General features: G+C 42.3%; 2 protein-coding genes and 2 long non-coding RNA genes across 5 annotated transcripts in view; 2 read left to right on the top strand and 2 right to left on the bottom strand.

The window, feature by feature from the left end:
• LOC309372730 overlaps window positions 1-18,703 on the bottom strand; it is a 60,447-nt gene that overhangs the window by 36,256 nt on the left and 5,488 nt on the right. The gene's annotated exons all lie outside the window — the stretch shown is intronic.
• On the top strand, window positions 2,215-17,430 carry HSD11B1 (hydroxysteroid 11-beta dehydrogenase 1). Its single transcript, XM_081916547.1, has 6 exons — window positions 2,215-2,799; window positions 3,479-3,609; window positions 8,144-8,255; window positions 11,018-11,203; window positions 12,393-12,536; window positions 14,073-17,430. Exons 1-6 carry the CDS (start codon window positions 2,712-2,714, stop codon window positions 14,288-14,290), a joined length of 879 nt encoding a protein of 292 aa, XP_081772673.1. The 5' UTR covers window positions 2,215-2,711; the 3' UTR covers window positions 14,291-17,430.
• Window positions 8,852-11,011, bottom strand: LOC309372729. The gene is made up of 2 exons (XR_014169648.1): window positions 10,232-11,011; window positions 8,852-9,971 (listed from the first exon to the last, which is right to left on the bottom strand). It is a non-coding gene; the product is annotated as an uncharacterized lncRNA (long non-coding RNA).
• TRAF3IP3 (TRAF3 interacting protein 3) overlaps window positions 17,673-18,703 on the top strand; it is a 34,485-nt gene continuing 33,454 nt past the window's right edge. For both annotated transcript variants that reach the window (XM_081916541.1, XM_081916540.1), the window contains exon 1: window positions 17,673-18,654. The gene's annotated coding sequence lies outside the window, so the exon portion shown is untranslated. The remainder of the gene's footprint in view (window positions 18,655-18,703) is intronic.

The raw sequence follows: 18,703 nt of genomic DNA, 5'->3' as shown, positions 1-18,703 counted from the left end.
CATTATACTAGAACACTTCGACATCATCAAACTGCTGCCAACAATGTTTCCTGTGGAACATTGGTTTTAATCTTGTGTTATTCCTCCAAACACAGATGTTCAGGATCCTGTTAGGTGATTCTTAGCCCAACTGGGGTCATGCCTAGTCTATAAGTACTATGGCATCATGCCCAGAACGCCACGTAATGAGATGTACTCTACTGTTCTGTACTATCCAGGAAGATTCTCTGAAATAGATCTAAGCAGTAGGTAATTTAAGATGACACCTGTTATATAAGAGCTGAATTGTCAATACTAATTCCTAGTGTACAGTGACCTTAGATGCTTTTTAGTTTACATTTAATTTCTCTCTCTCTTATTAAAAAATGGCTTAAACGTCCTTTAAAAATTGGATCTAGTACACCCAATTTGAGTCACACAACTCAAACAGATTTATTTTTTGTTGTGTGTGTGTGTGTATAAAATTTATTGTATATTTTTCAACAATCCTAAAGTTTAAGAGTTAGTAGCCCAGATGTTGTAAAGGTTGAAGAAGGTAACAGTGGTTACCCAGACCCCCTTACTGGTTGCGAAGAGGCCCCCATAACAGTTCAAGCTTCAGAGCTCCAAAAATGTAGGTCCACCACTATAAAGGTAAATTGGTATCCATTGCTCTACCCAACACTAGCATGTGGCCCTTGGAAAGTTACAGGGGCTGAAGAAGCTCCCCCGCACTTGCCTTACAGGATCTCTGACATGGAAGGTTGAGGCCACCCAGTGTCTGATATGGACCCCCTGCTTCTGCCACCTCCCTTTGCTGGAACAGTGTCTACTTTGCTTTCCTTTTCCCATAGGCATGGATGGCAGCAGTCCATTTATAAGCAACATGTACGCAGCCAGGACTTTTTTCTGGGGGTACACAGGGGAACGCATCCCCCTAAACATTGTGTGAATCTAAATTTGGCCTCATTGAGAGGCAGTATTTCAATATAAGTAGGAAAATGACAGCGCCCCTAAACATTTTCTTAGAAAAAAAGCACTGTACAGCATATAAGCTACGGTGTGTGTGTGTGTGTGTGTGTGTGTGTGTGTGAGAGAGAGAGAGAGAGAGAGAGAGAGAGAGAGAGAGAGAGAGAGAGAGAGACTATTTGTCTTTTATTAGCTTAATAACCCCAAATGTTGAGAATCAGGCTGGCTCTTTTCTGCATAACTCTGCCTCCTCATCTTCATCTAGAGCTCCTTCATTAGTCATACTGGTCATGCTAGTCACTTTTGGCACTGACTTTGAAAAAGATTAGAAAGAAAGAGAGAGAAGCACAAGGAGTTTTTTGTATAGAATCATAGAATCATAGAGTTGGAAGAGACCACAAGGGCCATCGAGTCCAACCCCCTGCCAAGCAGGAAACACCATCAGAGCACTCCTGACATATGGTTGCCAAGCCTCTGCTATGTTCCAGTATGTCTTGGAAGAATCATACAAAGTTGCCCCATAGCTGACTGGTCTGACAGTGGTACTCCAGGGTCTCCAACAGAGGTTGTTCCCAGATCTTTGTGGGTGGAGAAACCAGGGATCGAAAAGATTCCGGAATTGCAGGGGGGTGGACTAGATGTACAATCTTTGGGGTGGTATGTTCTGGGCCCGTATCACCAGTTGCTTCATTTTCATCATGGGGAAGCCATGCACCTAGTGCATGAAGAACAAAATGGCACACAACACAGTGCTGCTAGTGAACCTAACGTGGTTCAGCCATTGGCACCACAATTGCATTGGATGCAGTGCTGAGTTCATTGGCAACTTGAATCTTTGACTGGTCCATAGCTGCGCAGGCACTGGGCGTCACATGAACACCATGGTACAATTAGGGCGGATCTGACTCACAAATCTGTATTAAAACACATTCAGAGTCGGAGGCCCACGACTGTAAAGTGGGGATTAACATATCTTAGAATGGCTTACTCTGTGGTATCAGAAAGCATAAACAGCACCACGTAATGCCAATGATGAATATGAAGTTTTGAAATATTCTACTAATTATGGGCATAAAAGTACTTTGGAGACTGATAACAACTCTGCGAGACTGTCAAGAGTTCCAAAAAGGATCTGAAAACTCACAGCAACACGTTTGTTGGCTCAGCTTCCCAAACATGTGCAACTTAGTCATGTCCACCCATTTGCCCTGAATCCCTGATATTATAACAACAACATCCTCTGCTTCGGCACTTCAGTCTCTGCAAGCTCTTTGGGGTGGAAGTCATAAGCTTCTTGCACTTGAGCCTTGTGCTGTGTGTGGGGTCTATGCCTGGCAGATGTTAAACAATGATTTTTTTTATTAAAAAAATAGCCCACCTGGAGTAGGCAGCCTGGGATCTTCTCTGAAGTGAAACTTGATGCTTTTCAGCAAAGACACACCTCTTTCAGGGTGTTGTGCAAATTTCTCTATTTTAACCGTAGGGACAGGAAATATGAAATGGGACAGCCAGGATCCAAAGATCACGTAGGCCGAAGTTTATCAACTCTTGACAAACAGTAAATTAGAGGCTTGTGATGGAGCTGTTGCCACGAGTACCCTGAATTGTCAGAAGGTTGGACATTTGGGCAAGTTGCTGCCTCTATGCTACCAGGTTTTTGCAGCATAGACATTGCTCCCTCTGTCTGGAACAGCTCTGCAGGGCTTTTTTTCCCTCCTCCTCCTTGCTTCTCATGCTTGATTATTTCCTGACTTCGCAGTGGGATGGGTCTGCTGCAAAAGATTCTGGTTCTTTTTGCAGGACTGATCTTGGCCTTCTTTTTTTATTCGGGAAATGAAGACTTTAAGCCGGGTAAGTTGTTGTTGTTTTTAAGTAAAGACATTTTAAAATAAAAGCAGGGGGGAGACGGAGGGGGAGAAAGAGAAAGGAGTCACACTGGAATGGTTTTTATACAGGAACTGGTGCAAGCCTAAAACGAAACATGTCTGGGCGTTGCTTGCATTGCCGATAATAGAAGGCTTTGCTTGGCAAGCCTTTGAAATACATCATGCATCAGGCAGGGCTATTTTTTTTTTCTTCCTGCAAACAGGTGTGGTTAGGAGGCTTGCCATTTGGATTCTCCAACAGCCTTTCATATTCTGTCTATTTCGAAAAGGATTGGGCTTTCTTTAAAGTTGCTTAATTGTACAATTGCTTCAAAAACTTCAAGAAAGCTGAACGTATGAAGTGGCTTGAAAAAGAAATGCATGTTCATGTTTAATTAGAGTAAAATAACAACAACAACAAAAATAAATGGCTGTCTTGGCATTCTGCATCCTTTTTGGAATGTTAGCAATTCTTATGACTGCTGGTTTCTTGGGAGAAGAATGCAGATTAGACTGGAAGATTGTTTGGACTGGGCAACTGATCGGCAGGCAGAAATGGCTGTTTCTGTTCTTAAGCTACTTGCCCTTTTAGAGACTGATTTAGGATTGGGTGGTGTGTTTAATGCGATCTTTATAAATGGCTGTCCCTATATCTTGCTCTCCAGAAATGCTGAAAGGGAAGCGTGTGATTGTTACTGGGGCAAGCACTGGAATCGGTGAGCAGATGGCATACCACCTGGCACGCATGGGCTCCCACATACTGATCACTGCGCGAACAGAAGCCAAGCTCCAGAAAGTAAATGTCATATACTCATATATGCATGCCTTTTACTGCGCATGCTTCTTAGAGTCACCTGCACACACAGGTGATAGATAATGTGTAACCCCATGAATGTAAAATTCATATTTATGTCCATTGGGATAAACATTCACATACGGGTGACGATAAATTGCCAAACCTGACAGGAAGGGAGAGTCATATGCTTTACTAAAATTCAGATTTATATAAATTTATTCATTTCCAGATGCAATTTAGGTTTTGCAGTTTTACCACCAGCAGAGTGTGAATGCATGTCTTAATTTACAGGAATATCAATTTACAGGAATATCAATGCATTTGCTCATAAAAATGGAAGATAGAGGCAGTAGGTGCCGTTACAGAAGTGTGACTCATGGGAAAAGGGATCCACATATAAGGGCATTCAAAAATTATGAAAGAAAAGATAAAAATTTGGAGAATTCCTGGTGGGTTGCATGCAGGCCTTTTCTTGTGCTTACATTACTTTCAGGTTGGTTATGGGATGTTTCTGAGCATTTTTCCTTTTCATTCTGCAAATCCTCTCTCCAGTGGTCTGTACTCTGCAGCATTCCTGGGTGCCTGCATTTCCTGAAAAAGCCATGATGTCCTTGGCTGCACTTTTCTGTAAGCATGGGAAAGCGGGGAGGCTCCTGGCAGCTATTGGCTGTTGTTGTTTGAAAAGTAAAGGGTTTTAATTTTATTTTTTCCTTTTAAAGAAACCATTGAAAAATGATTTTTAAAGGACTTCCTTCAAAAAACAAAACAAAAAAAAACACCAAATCAGTGATCACACTGTTCTCTGTGCCTTGGCAGCCAGCCCTCCTGGCTTCCTATGTTTCAATTCAAACTCAGGGGAAGAAATCATGCAGTAACATCCCCCATGGGCCTTTACCAGATCAGGAAGTGCAGGCTGCTGGGAAGACTGTGGAGCTCCTGAGAAACATTTCATGGAAAGAAAAACACAAGATGCACCCACAGCCACTTTGCAGTGATAAGATAAGCCTGACCCCTCATCCACTCAAATTCTAAATCCTAAAGTGAGAAAGAGGCGGGACGGTGGAAGTCTCTTCTGCAATGGAAGAATACCTTTTCAGAACCTGAAGAACAGAGAGTTCAGTACACAGCACTAGGAAAAACCACCCAAGGGTCACCATGCATGTCAATAATGACAAACAGCAGTGTGAGAAGCACAGCTGTGGGAAGATTATTGCCCTAGAGTGGAAAAAGAAACAACCCAGGAGGTTTTATAGACAATAGACAATAGCAACCCACACAGCGACTTGAAATGCTGGAACCCAACTCCATTTGTTCCTATTTGCACCCTTAGCCAGGCAAGAAGAGGCAGTGTGTATCAGGTTCATTAAGGGCCACAACTTTATTTGTGTTTTATACAACAAATTCAAAGTGAGACTGGAAGCTGTGCAGCCCTAAGGCCTGCCCCTCCTAACCTGAATTGTTCATATTGCTCCTGACATACACATATTTGTATGCAATATGTCACCTAATATCTTTTCAAGGATTTTCTCTCAACATTTTAGAGCATTCGGGCTCATCCTGCCATGATCACACAGAGCTGTGGGCATTGCCTCTGCTTCACTTCTGGCCACTAAGCCAAGCTGATGAAATTGCACTGTCTGAGTAGATAACAGGGCATTGGCAATGCCATTATCCAATTCTGGGACATGGCAGGCAAGAAGCAGTACTTTAAAGATAAGGCACCATAGTGTAAATGACTTCACCAAACCCTTCTGATGTCAGAGTTGGGAGATTAACAACATGCCCTTTTGCAAGATTATCAAGCCAGAAATGGGACATGGAGTTGGTGAACAATCAGACACTGCCATCATTTCAAAGAATTCTAAAAATCTGAGGTCCCGTGATTGCATGTTAGAGCGGGATGGGAATGCCTATTGGCCTGCTTCTTGGTTGGTTGCCTTTGCCATTAATCCAGGCGTAGGCAAACTCAGCCCTCCAGATGTTTTGGGACTACAACTCCCATCATCCCTAGCTAACAGGACCAGTAGTCAGGGATGATGGGAGTTGTAGTCCCAAAACATCTGGAGGGCTGAGTTTGTCTATGCCTGCATTAATCTATCCCTTCTTGAGATACATTAAGTTTAACAACATCCAGCAATATCAGTCCTTGGACACTTATGCTCCACAAGTAGCTATATTTTCCCCAAACCCCAGTTGCACTAGAACAACTGTTTACAGGGGGAGTTAACCACCAAGGACGCAGCGGGTTAAGCCTGGGACCTTTTGCCAGTGTAATCTGTGCATTAGCACTGAGCCAATGCCTGCTTGGAGCTGTTAGGATAGTGTTGGTACAGCCAAGGTCTTGCAGCACAGGAGGGGGAAAACCTCTTTGCCAGCAGCGGCCAACATGCTCCATCACTCACTGCAAAGTCAGGGAAGAAGGGCTGGTGAGGGGTGGAGTGATTCCTTCATTGATGTGGCTTCAGCCTTGAAGCTGGTGTGCCCACTTGCATGCATGTATCTGCATGTCTAGTGTCAAGCTTGCTTCTTTCTGGCACGGGCGCACCGCCTTTCCTCCAGCCACTCATGGGAACACAGGAAGTTGCCACTGGTCCATCTAGCTCAGCACTGTCTCCATCAGGGATAACCAGCATGGAGCCTTCCAGATCATCCTTGAACATCCATCATCCTTGAATATTGGATGATGGGATCTGTAGCCAACAACATCTGTTGGGGGCAGCACATTGACTACCCCAGCTGTTGTTCAACTACAACTCCCATCATCCCTCACTAGCAGGACCAGTGGTCGTGGATGATGGGAATTGTAGTTCAAAAAACAGATAGAGACCCAAGTCTGGGAAACCCTGCACCAGACTTTCAGCCTAGCAAGTTTTGGCAGAAGTGGGTCCAAGCTAGGGATCTTTATCTTTGTACACTTACTTAACAGAAAAAGTAACAAAGCCTATGACAGGGTTAACTACTGCAACTATGCCAGCACTCTATGCTTAGTACATACTTATGCATCACCTTCGCTTAGATTTTAATAGCCTTTATATTTAAATTATTTGTTATATTGTAAAGAAGAATGCAAAAACTGGGTACTAGAGAGCCAGTGGTCTCCAGTGGTCTCTAACAGCTGGGGTAGTCAATGTGCTGCCCCCAACAGATGTTGTTGGCTACAGATCCCATCATCCAATGTTCAAGGATGATGGATGTTCAAGGATGATCTGGAAGGCTCCATGCTGGTTATCCCTGATGGAGACAGTGCTGAGCTAGATGGACCAGTGGCTCTCTAGAGCCACTGGTCCCATCACCTCCTGGCAAATAGAAGGGGAAGAAATGGAGGTAGTGAGAGATTTTACTTTCTTGGGCTCCATGATCACTGCAGATGGTGACAGCAGCCACGAAATTAAAAGACGCCTGCTTCTTGGGAGAAGGGCAATGACAGGCCTAGACAGCATCTTGAGAAGTAGAGACATCACCTTGCCAACAAAGGTTCGTATAGTTAAAGCTATGGTTTTCCCAGTAGTGATGTATGGAAGTGAGAGCTGGACCATCAAGAAGGCTGATCGCCGAAGAATTGATGCTTTTGAATTATGGTGCTGGAGGAGACTCTTGAGAGTCCCATGGACTGCAAGAAGATCAAGCCTCTCCATACTGAAGGAAATCAACCCTGAGTGCTCACTGGAAGGACAGATTGTGAAGCTGAGGCTCCAGTACTTTGGCCACCTCATGAGAAGAGAAGACTCCCTGGAGAAGACCCTGATATTGGGAAAGATGGAGGGCACAAGGAGAAGGGGACGGCAGAGGACGAGATGGTTGGATAGTGTTTTCGAGGTTACCAGCATGAGTTTGACCAAACTGCGGGAGGCAGTGGAGGACAGAGGTGCCTGGCGTTCTCTGGTCCATGGGGTCACAAAGAGTCGGACACGACTAAACAACAACAACAAGAGAGCCAGTGACACTTACAATTAAGTCTGTCAAACTGGAATAATGAAGAGGATTTTCCACCTGCCCTGATTATAGAAAATCCAATGGTCTCCTGAATATTGTTGCAGACTTTAAAATGCAGCTCTTGCTCAATACAAAATATGGTCATGATTACAGACACATTTTTAGGACTTCCAATACATTTGTAAAAGCAAGCTAGAAGCCTGACATGGCTGTGACAGCAGCTGTTGTGGTGACACCAGTAAGGGATAAAGTTCTAAAGCCAGAGCCCATACCCAGAATTTGCAAGTTCATTTTAAGAATGTTCAAGCCCATTTTGCTTCATTTTGATTTTTACAAATGAGAAATTTGGTGTTCTTGCAGCTGGAAACTTTGATGAAGCTGCTTTTTCCATTGGAAATTCCCAACTAATAATGCTGACCCTTTAAGCACACAGCCTCCACCCCACCCCCGAAAAAATGTTGTGCTCAGAGTATTCTGGTAAGCTGAACTAGCCAGCTGTTTCCTTGCAATGCTGCATAGCATAGGAATTTAATTTGCTGGGATGCAAAAGGGGCTGAAAGGGCAACGAGCCTCCAGATTTCTCCTTTCCTCTTTGTTTCAGGTGGTTGCTCAGTGCTTGGAGCTGGGGGCAGCATCTGCCAGCTACATAAATGGCAGCATGGAAGACATGGCATTCGCTCAGTCTGTGGTGAAGAAAGCAGAGGAATTGTGGGGTATGCTTACTTTATAAGGACATCAGAAGTGCTGTGCTGGATCAGACCAAAAGCCCATCAAGTCCAGGGCCCTGTTTGCCACAGTGGTCAACAAATAATAATAATAATAATAATAATAATAATAATAATAATAATACCTTTATTGTCAATGTACAACCTGTGTAAAATGAAATTAACTGAGCCTCCCCCCCCCGACAAACACTCAATCTCATTGCAGTCTGTGTGCTTGTCACACAACACACCAACCCCGAATGTCAGTTGCACTATATTATTTTCCATTCAGCAGCCTAACAGCCCATGGATAAAAACTGTTTTTTAGCCTATTGTTATGACTGATTATATTTCTATATCTCCTACCCGAAGGTAGAAGATTAAAGAGGTGCTGGCTGGGGTGTGAATCGTCCCTGAGAATTTTTCTTGCTCTCCTAAGGCAACGATCCCTTGCGATGTCATCTAGCGGGCTCAGGGGACAGCCCATGATATCATGTGCTGTGTTCACCACCCTCTGTAAAGACTTTGTGTCTGTGGCTGTCAAGCCAACGTACCACACTGTGGTACAATATGAGAGGACACTTTCTATTGTGGACCATTAGGAGGAGGTCATCAGCTGTTGTTTAACATTGTTCTTTTGCAAGACCCTGAGGAAATCGAGTCTCTGTTGGGCCTTCCTAACCACCTGAGTTATATTGTTTTTCCAAGTGAGGTCTTCACTAAGGTAAACTCCCAGGAATTTAAAGGAAGAGACTCTCTCCACACCAGATACCCATAGGGAGCTCATACGCAGGACATGAAGATAATAGCCCTCTCCCACTCATGATCCCATCAATCAATATTCAGGGGTAGACTGCCACAGAACCTGGAGCTTCTACACAGCCATCATAAATTGATAGCCTTATCCTTCATAATGGATTGTTTGGTCACCTTTTAAAGCTGTCCAAGTTGGTGATCATTCATCACTACATCTTGTAGCAACAAATTCCAGAAATTAATAGTGGAAAGTTTAGTGGGTCAGAGCAATGCAGGAAACTCTACCCTGCCATCAAGTGCCTCGCAACTCACTCCTGCTGTATGTCTGTCCACACTGGCGCAGCACCTATGGGTGCTTCCAGGAGGTGTTTATTGTGGGATGAGCACTCCCCGTAGCTGCAGATTTTTCACAGCATCCACACTGGCACCAGTGCCAGCCTGTTCTCCTCTATTTAATCTAAGTGCATCCTTTCTAAGGAAAATAAAACCTGTTACCAACATTGTTAGAATATTAAGGCCCTGTGTGGAAGTGCTGTGTATTACGAGTAGAGAAAAGAAGAATCCCAAAATCATCCCTGTAAAAGCGTGGGAGGATAACGGACAAAACACTGGAATGCAGTGCTTATCTGTATTCCCTGTAATATATGAATGAATAAAATATTCCAGGGGAAAGGCAAGTTTGGAAGCAACCTGAATCTCACACATTCACCCAATTTGAAGAGATTCTTCTAAACCTGCTCCTCACAGTCCACTTGGATTTTCACTATGCTGAATACCGTAATTTGGTATCATTCACAACCTTGGTCACCGCAATGCTCACCCTGACTCCAAATCATAATAATGTGTTCCAATAGAACTCCTTGGTGGAACACTAGACTACTTACTCCCCTGTTTTTGTTAAAACCGCCCTTTTATGCCTAATATTTAGCTAATTAACACATACTACTATGCTGTGGCTTTGGTGAAGTACTTACCGTATTTTTTCTCTATAAGACTCACTTTTTCCCTCCTAAAAAGTAAGGGAAAACATGTGTGCGTCTTATTGAGCGAATGCAGGCTGCGCAGCTATCCCAGAAGCCAGAACAGCAAGAGGAATTGCTGCTTTCACTGCACAGCGATCCCTCTTGCTGTTCTGGCTCCTGAGATTCAGAATATTTTTTTTCTTGTTTTTCTCCTCCAAAAACTAGATGCGTCTTGTGGTCTGGTGCGTCTTATAGAGTGAAAAATACGGTAATCAAAGAAAATATGTCCTGAAATCTTCAGTTCCAAAATGGCCACTACCATAGTAGTATAAGCATCACTCATTAACCTGATAGAGAAAGGTAGTCCGAGTTCTGCTATGCTATTAAGTGCTCTTAAAGCTTTCCAAAGCTTTAAGCTCTGTTTTTGATTCTCATGGGTTGCAACTCTCTGTGAATCAGGAATGTGGAGCCTTCTGGCCCAGTACGACCCCAGTTGCTCACACTCACCAAACCATTTTGCAGAAGCTTTTGTGACATGATTGCATGGCTGACACACTGGGAACTGAACCATGGACCTCCCTAGCTAGAAGCACACAACTGGAAGTACTCCAAATCTACCTGAAGAGTTTGGCTCCAGTGTGAAGTGTTAACAGCCTTATATGCCCTGAATCAGGCACAGGCTTGTATGGAGCATCATAACTCACTGAAATATAGATGGCCTGATAGAAAACCTTGCCCAGCCTTACCTCTGCTGCAGATCAGAGCTAGATCACACCCAGGAAAATGTGAATCATTGCTTCAGGGTTGTCATTCTAACATTGTTTCCTTGAGATAACAAGCCTGTTGCAAGCACAAGCTGCGTCCAGAAACTCTGGACCAAATGCAGGAAAAAAGGGCAGTGACACAGCTGAGTCCTTCAGTTAGGCACCTCAAGTTATGCAGACACATGGGTTGGAACCAGGCATCCAAGTATCTTTTATTTTAGAAATTAAACAGCATTGCTAGGATAGCTGATCAAGACAAACAATTCTAACAACTCTTTTCTGTTTTTAGGAGGTCTAGATATGCTTATTCTGAATCATGTTAGCCCTGCCTTCTTAAGCTATTTCAATAGTGATGTTGCGTATATGCAAAAGGTCCTGAATATCAATTTCTTAAGCTATGTGACCATGACAGCTGCAGCTCTTCCCATGCTTAAGAACAGCGGAGGAAGCATCGTAGTGGTTTCATCCTTGGCAGGTGAGTACAAGCAGCAATTGTGTGAAGTAGCTCTCAGCGGCCCTCAGAGCCTTAGAGCTCCTTAAAACATTTCTGATTTCCCTGCTATGATCGCCGTGCACGTTGATGACTGCGAACATATATGACTGCAGACTCAGCTGGTTGCAGCTTCCAATTGTGCACACCCTCAGCCAACTCCAAAAAAGATCACGTGTGGTGATCAACTCACATCTTTAATGTGTTTTCTTACCTGAAATGCTCCCATTAATGAAAAAAACCATCTCTGAGCTGCTCACCTTGTTAAGCAATAGCAAGGCTAAGGAATTTTCCATAACAGTGATTCTGGTGACTGTTCTCCTTTGTAGGGTGCAAAACAAACCCGGTGTGAATTATATGGATGGGTCTACTCAATTCTTCCATTGGTACTTCTGCAAGGATGGCTTGTAGTCCCTTCACCTCTCTCTCTGCTTGTGAGACAGGCCAGGGGCTAATTTTTGAATGTCTCCTGCCACTGCTCAGGGAACGGTATTCAAGTGTTCTACTATTGGTATCTCAATTGAATTTCATATATTCATAATAATCCTCATAGCAGTTTTACCCTAGCACAGGGGACGGGACTCTATAGTCCTCCAGGTGTTGCTAGACTACAACTCCCATCAACCTTAGGTCCCGGTCAGGATGGCTAATGGACAGGGATGATGGGAGTTGTAGTCCAGCAACCTCTGGAGGACTAAACTTTCTCCACTTGTGCCCTAAGCATTTGACAGGATCTCTGGGTCACAGTCCGGCAGCCTTGTGCTTTTATTAAGTGTGGTTCTGTACAATTCTTCATTGCATTTCTATCAGCGTGTTTCTGTTCTGCTTTAAAATTTCACAGGCTATAATCAGAGTTGCATATAACTGCTAATATACAAAACAGACCTATAGAGGGAGTGGGGAGGGAGAAACAGTCCATCTTGAGAGCTTTGAAAGATATGCAATATCTTTTTTTAAAATTCTTAGAAGGTCCAGTTATGCCATAAGTTCAAGTTTCTGAGTGCTTATATAACTTGGAAACATTTTATAAACAAAATAATAAGTAAACAAATGGAAGCAGGAAGGGGAAAAATATCTCTCACAGAGATGCAAGCAATGCTGGTTTTACTTTGCCACCTGCAGGATTAAAGTGGAATTCACCCATGACTGTACTATTGCTATACTGTATTTGCAGGCAAAGTTCCATTCCCATTCACTGTTTACTATTCTGCAACAAAATTTGCCCTGGATGGGTTTTTCAGCTCCTTGAGGCAGGAATTTGCCATGAAGAACACCAACGTTTCCATCACACTCTGCGTCCTTGGACTCATCGATACAGGTACAATTTAACATTTTGAAACCTGACTATAAGGACCTGGCTTTCATTGGCAGGTTTGTGCTGTGCTCAAAATCCTTCAGATCTCAACTTCAACAACGTGAACGTAAATATGGATCGTTTGTTTATTGCCTTTTTTCTAATCTAAAACACCATAGATTGCATTGCAATGCCATGAAATTGCCAAGAAATGTCTTCTCAAGTAGGGCTTGCCCATAAATTATGTTTGGACAGTGAAGCCAATGGATAAGGTGTGCAAATTGCTTCTGAAGTGAATATGCAAACTTTTGCATTAATGATGAAGTGTTATTTCTAACTCCAAAGCATCCATTTGCATCAGTTCTTCTCTATATATCATATATTATTTAGAAGAGAAGGAACAGTGCTGAAGAGAAGAGGGCAATGTTTAACGGCACATTTTTAGGTCTGGAATTGACTGTGAGCTTTCCTTCCCTCCAAACCATGTGAGCTTCTTCGACTTCCTTTTACATAGAGACCCTTTTACATAAACACACACTTGCACATGCAACGGCACAAAGACACAAGAGTTACCATTGGAAACAGCCAGCACATGTAACTCAAAATTCCTGAGAACTTGAAAGAGTGATTTCTAACAAATCACTTGTCTAATGCACAAGTTGTAGGGATCCACTTGGGCAAAACCATGACCGGATGGCAACCACCACAAGCTGTAATGTTTCATCCTATGAAGGCAGTACCAAATATGGTCTACGGTACACTCCTGATGTGGAAACTGCCACTGCAATTAGTCATCTGAATTCCTCTGAAATCGTCTATTCTCACATACCACCCCCCCACACTTGGAAATTCAGTGATGCACTACAGTGGTACCTCGGGTTAAGTACTTAATTTGTTCCGGAGGTCTGTACTTAACCTGAAGCACCACTTTAGCTAATGGGGCCTCCTGCTGCTGCCGTGCCGCCGGAGCACAATTTCTGTTCTCATCCTGAAGCAAAGTTCTTAACCTGAAGCAATATTTCTGGGTTAACGGAGTCTGTAACCTGAAGTGTATGTAACCTGAAGCGTATGTAACCCAAGGTACCACTGTATTTAGTGGAAACAAAACCAGGCAAAGTTTCTTATCAGTTCCACTAGACTGCAATCCTTTACACATTTATCTAAGGCTGAGCCCCATTAAACCTAATGGGGTTTACTTCTGAGTAGACAGGTATAAGCAGGGGTAGACAATCTAAGGTTGGATGTGGCCCAATCGCCTTCTCAATCCGGCCCTCGGATGGTCCGGGAATCAGTGTGTTTTTACATGAGTAGAATGTGTCCTTTTATTTAAAATGCATCTCTGGGTTATTTGTGGGGCATAGGAATTCATTCATTTCCCCCCTCCCTCCCCCCAAAAAATATAATCCTGCCCACCACATGGCCTGAGGGATGGTGGACCAGCCCACGGCTGAAAAAGGTTGCTGATCCCTGGGTATAATTCACTCTGCCCAGTAGGCACTTGTTGACTGACTTCTTGAACAGAGGGTACCTACTTAACTCGAGCTCCTTTTCTTCCCTTAGAAACGGCCATGAAAGCAATTTCTGGAGTGGTCCAGATCTCTGCAGCACCAAAGGAGGAATGTGCACTGGAAATCATTAAGGGAGGAGCCCTGCGCCAAAGGGAGATTTATTATGAATATTTATCTACAAGAATCCCTTTATTGATCCGGGACTGGGCTCCAAATCTCCTGGATTATATCATTCAGAGGAATTATAACGTTGAAAAACTGAAAGATTAAATGCTCTTTAGCTTTTCTTATTTTATATATTAGCCACATTGAGTCCCTGTCAGGGAAAAAGGCGGGGTATAAATAAATATAATAGCACCTAGAACTTAAGAGCACTGAGAACTTAGTGTACTTGGAAATAAAGCTCTGCCCAAATTTCAGATTTGGCACCCACATACAAAAATCAAATGTGAAAATTTGAAGTCTTTGGGGTTCATTTTTGACAGAGCTAGTTTTGCTGATAAAAGGTAAAGTTATAGGTCTGTATCCAAAGATGTCACTCAACTGACTGTAAGTCTTCCATTGACAGAGGAGGGAAGGGAGGGCTTTTTATGACAGCACCTCCTCCCAATCTGCATTCCCCCTCCCAATCTGCAGTGAGACCCTTCAGAGTAGATTTAGGGAGGCATGGGGATTAGAAGAAGGAAATTGATTTCCTTACTATATCACTTATGGAAGCCTTGTTGTCAGTTGAGAAACGACGATTGATACATCCCATGAGGTTTTGCACTTTAAAAAATAAACCAACAGAGAAACACTGAACTACCTAAATCCATATTTGAAAATGTTGTAAAAAAATGTGTCAGGGAAATATAAAGTTGATTTCTTGCAAGAAATTGTCTCCAAAATTTTAGCTCTAGCTGCCCAGAATGGGTACAAGGAGACATAAAATTAAAGCTATATGTAAATATGTCTTTATATTGCTTTCCCTCCTCACTCCAGAAAAAAGACATTATTTCATTTTTAAAACCTGATCTTTAAAGTTATAACATAGATATTATGCTACTGACTATATTAAGGGATGGTTTTGTATTTATGGCCTTTTAAGCAATGCTTTTTGTGCATCCAATGGCTCCCCCATCTGGTGGATTAGATTCACAGGCGACACATTGATCTGAACACATGCCAGCCAGCTGAAAACTAGGGCATGGCAACTCTTGAAACCATGCTGTGCTTTAATATATTGCTCTGCGTAAGAATTGTCTACTTTTAAAACTACTGTTATATAATCTTGTTGGTGGTTTATTTGAAGGGGGGGAAGCAAGTTACACCACAGTTCAGCATTATTCAGGAAAACCTAAGTGTAAATATGAGAAAATACTCTATTTGTCCCACAGCCCCCACCACTCTGGAATGCCCTCCCAGTAGGGATTCCTGTATTTGAGCCCTACTTCTTTTAGCCACTGTTCATTAGGTTGACAATGTTCCTGATGTTACTATGATTTATCTTTGTCTAGATTTGTCTCTAACCGTTGTTAAATAGCCACGTGGCATCTTGATCTCAAGCTATCCTCTCCTCTCCAGAGAGTAAATATCATTATTAGGAAATGCACCTTATTTCAGAGTATTCTTGTCCCAGCTTCCTATTCAGAGATTCAAATGAAGTAACTCCTATGGAATCCCGGTTTCTGTCCCCTGAATGACCAATATCTCATTCAAAGACTGACATTGCTTCTTAAAGTATTACTTGATTATATTTGAAAAGAAAATACAATGCTGCTTAATTTACCCCTAATTTCAAGGTGTTTTGCCTTTGATTATCTCTCATTCAGAAAGATTGTAACCCTCACTGTGAAGTCCAGGAACCATAAGGGGAAAGAGCATAGTTTTTTGATTCTCAGAAATATTAGGCATCCAGCAGTTTTTGTTCTGTCCCATTTCTCCTAAAAGCTCAGCATGAGAAATGAGCTGTACTGAAAACACAGCTCTTCTCATTTTATTGTATCAAAGGCTTAGCTTAGGCAAATTGTTAGACTTGCAACCTGAAAGCTTTGCTCATCAGGAAACAAAATTATTTTAAGCTTCTCCAAATGAGACTGCGGAGAAATGAAGACAAATTGTTGGGCAAAGCTTGCTATTTGAAGCCAGATGAACACAGAGCCAGATGAATCAGTGCAAAAGGGATTGATGCATGGGTTCATGGCAAAATGTGAAGGATTTTAAAGAAGAAGGGAAGGCCTAGAAAATGAATGGGGTTGTTCTGTTGTCCCCCGGCACAGTAAAATCAATACAAGTTTGAAGCTGTACAACTATGATTTGTCCTATTGGTGAGGTCAGAGGTCAGAGGCATACGTTGCCTTCTGACACCATCAAAGCAAATAAAATCTCAGTTTGGTGGCAACTTGGGAAAATCTCCTGTCTGCTGTACAGGTATGGAGGAGAAACTTAATCAGCCAAACTTACCCAATTCTCACTCCCTGAAACCATTTGCAAACTAAAACACAACCATGCTTCAAAATTCACACTTTCCAAATTTTGTGGTGCAGTTCTCCAGCTAAGTAATGTGTACAAAAATGCACATAGTAGGGTAAAGTCTGAATAACAATACATCTATTGGTGAAAATAAGATACAGAATTGCATTATATTAGAAGAAGTTGTTTTGTTTGTTTGTTCCGGAGCATTCCTAGCAAAAACTCTGCTCAGAGACAGAGCTTTTAAGTGCGGGCCTGTGTCTGGAAAGAGCAGGGCAAAGGGTAAGCGTGGATAAGCCCTATATTAAGCAAAATTCACACAAAAATGTTGATGAATTTTCATGAGGACATATTTTGAAAAAATGCAAATTGACTTGGAAGTGTAAAGAACTGAGCTGAAAACTGGAAAATTAGAAGCCAAGAGAACCAGATTAACATCTTCACCCATTCCTACTCCCATGTCACCTATTTATGCCATCAAATCAAGACTCACTTCATTTTAGAGCACCCGAAATTTTACAGTACTAATATTTACAATACTATAATACTAATGTTATCACCTTGTTTGTTTGCCACTCTTGCCAGCCATTTCTAAGCTCTGCCTCTAGAGTTCATTTTCCAATGTTCATGACTGGACTTAGACTTTGTTTTCAGTAGACTTCACCCTCTCTTTCAGTATCAGTATTGTATTTTTCTAGTAGGAAGAATGACAGGTAACATAATGGTTTCCATCGGGTGAATATTGCTTTAAACAGTGAACTGGTTGGTGTGAACTTGCAAATCGGTCCCCAAGTAATTTTTCAATTAAACTGATGGGATTATGCAATGGAGGGAACTGGGCTCTTCTGTGACTGTGAGATGCTTGTCCTACAACTTCTCACAACCTACTACTGTAGGATTGTACACCAAGGAAAGTGCCTTCTAACTAAGGGCATACATTAAAATAATATCTACTAAAACAGTTGTCTGTGCTATTTTTTTCTCTCAATTGTGACATCCTAGTTACAGTATTGACTTTCCTCAGGACAGTTCACCACAAAGCATTATATCCTTTCAGCACCAAAGGCCTATTTATTTCCCCAAGCCTTTATAAAAAATATTAACTAAGATTGGTTTTAATCTGCTGCTATGGCTTCAAATTTTGCACCAATGGTCGTGATTTATACTTCATCTGGGTTTTTTAAATTTAATTTTTTTCTTGTTGTTTTGATTTCATTACTGTTCTTTTTAGCATTAGCAATTGTGGGAGTTTTTGTAAGTAAAGGTGGGGTAAATATTTAAACAAACAAACAAGCTAGAATTTGGCATAACACAGACACCATCTTCAGTGTTGCCAACAACCTGCAGAGGAAGAGGAAGAAGTAAATCCTGCTGTATTAAATGCGGCTCACTCCCAGGAAAGTATGAACACTTGCAGCCTAAGTTGGAAGTTTATAGTGTGCTTTAAGTTACTCATAGTATTATGGATACAGGATGGGTCAATGGGCCACAGTGACTAGTCTAAGGGCACATCTTTTTTAAAAAAATTGAATTGTTGGCAGAAGTCAGAATGATGGAGGACTTCCTGGTTGAAAGCTCACAAAAGAAACCACTATTCTACTGCCACCTTAAAAGCTTGACTGTCACAATGCTTGAGAATGGATGAACATTAATTTCTTCTCAAATCAAGGAATTCTTAATCCAAAAGGTATCATGGCTGATACCATTATATCATGGTTGACTCGGTCCCGCGGTGCAAACCCCAGTCCCTTGGAACGAAGTACAGGCTCAAGGCGCCAAAACTGATAACAGAAATTCAGCAAAGAACGGTTGCTGCAGTCCCAACGATAGTGAAAGAAATACATTGACTGCCCAACCACAATGAGGTCAAACTATTATACCATGAACCTGCTTGCAGAGTTGTGGGCTTCCTGTCTCCTCCCTTGTCATATCAGAGTAAGCCAGAATGAGAGACAGAGAAAGAGAGGAACTAGGGTAAAGTGTTGTAGCTTATAGTTCCTGTTTTGTTTTGTTTTTTTGCTTTTTTTAACAGAGCAGCAAAGTGAAGCCGTCCGAATGAAAATGACAGTTGCAGCATGTTAGTACTTGATAGCTAAACGGGCATCTTCTCGTTTGTGCCTTGGCAAGAGCCAGGCTTCTCGGATCTTGTCGAGTTCACTTGGGCCCACCATGGAAAAGCAAAGGTAAGGACTTCCCTTGTTCGTAATGACCTTCCATTTTTGTTTGTTGATT

Source organism: Podarcis melisellensis (genome assembly GCF_964234715.1).
Source record: "Podarcis melisellensis genome assembly, chromosome: 6".
Taxonomy (NCBI): domain Eukaryota; kingdom Metazoa; phylum Chordata; class Lepidosauria; order Squamata; family Lacertidae; genus Podarcis; species Podarcis melisellensis.
The sequence above is the reverse complement of the archived record's forward strand: the minus strand, read 5'-3'. Positions and strand labels throughout refer to the sequence as shown.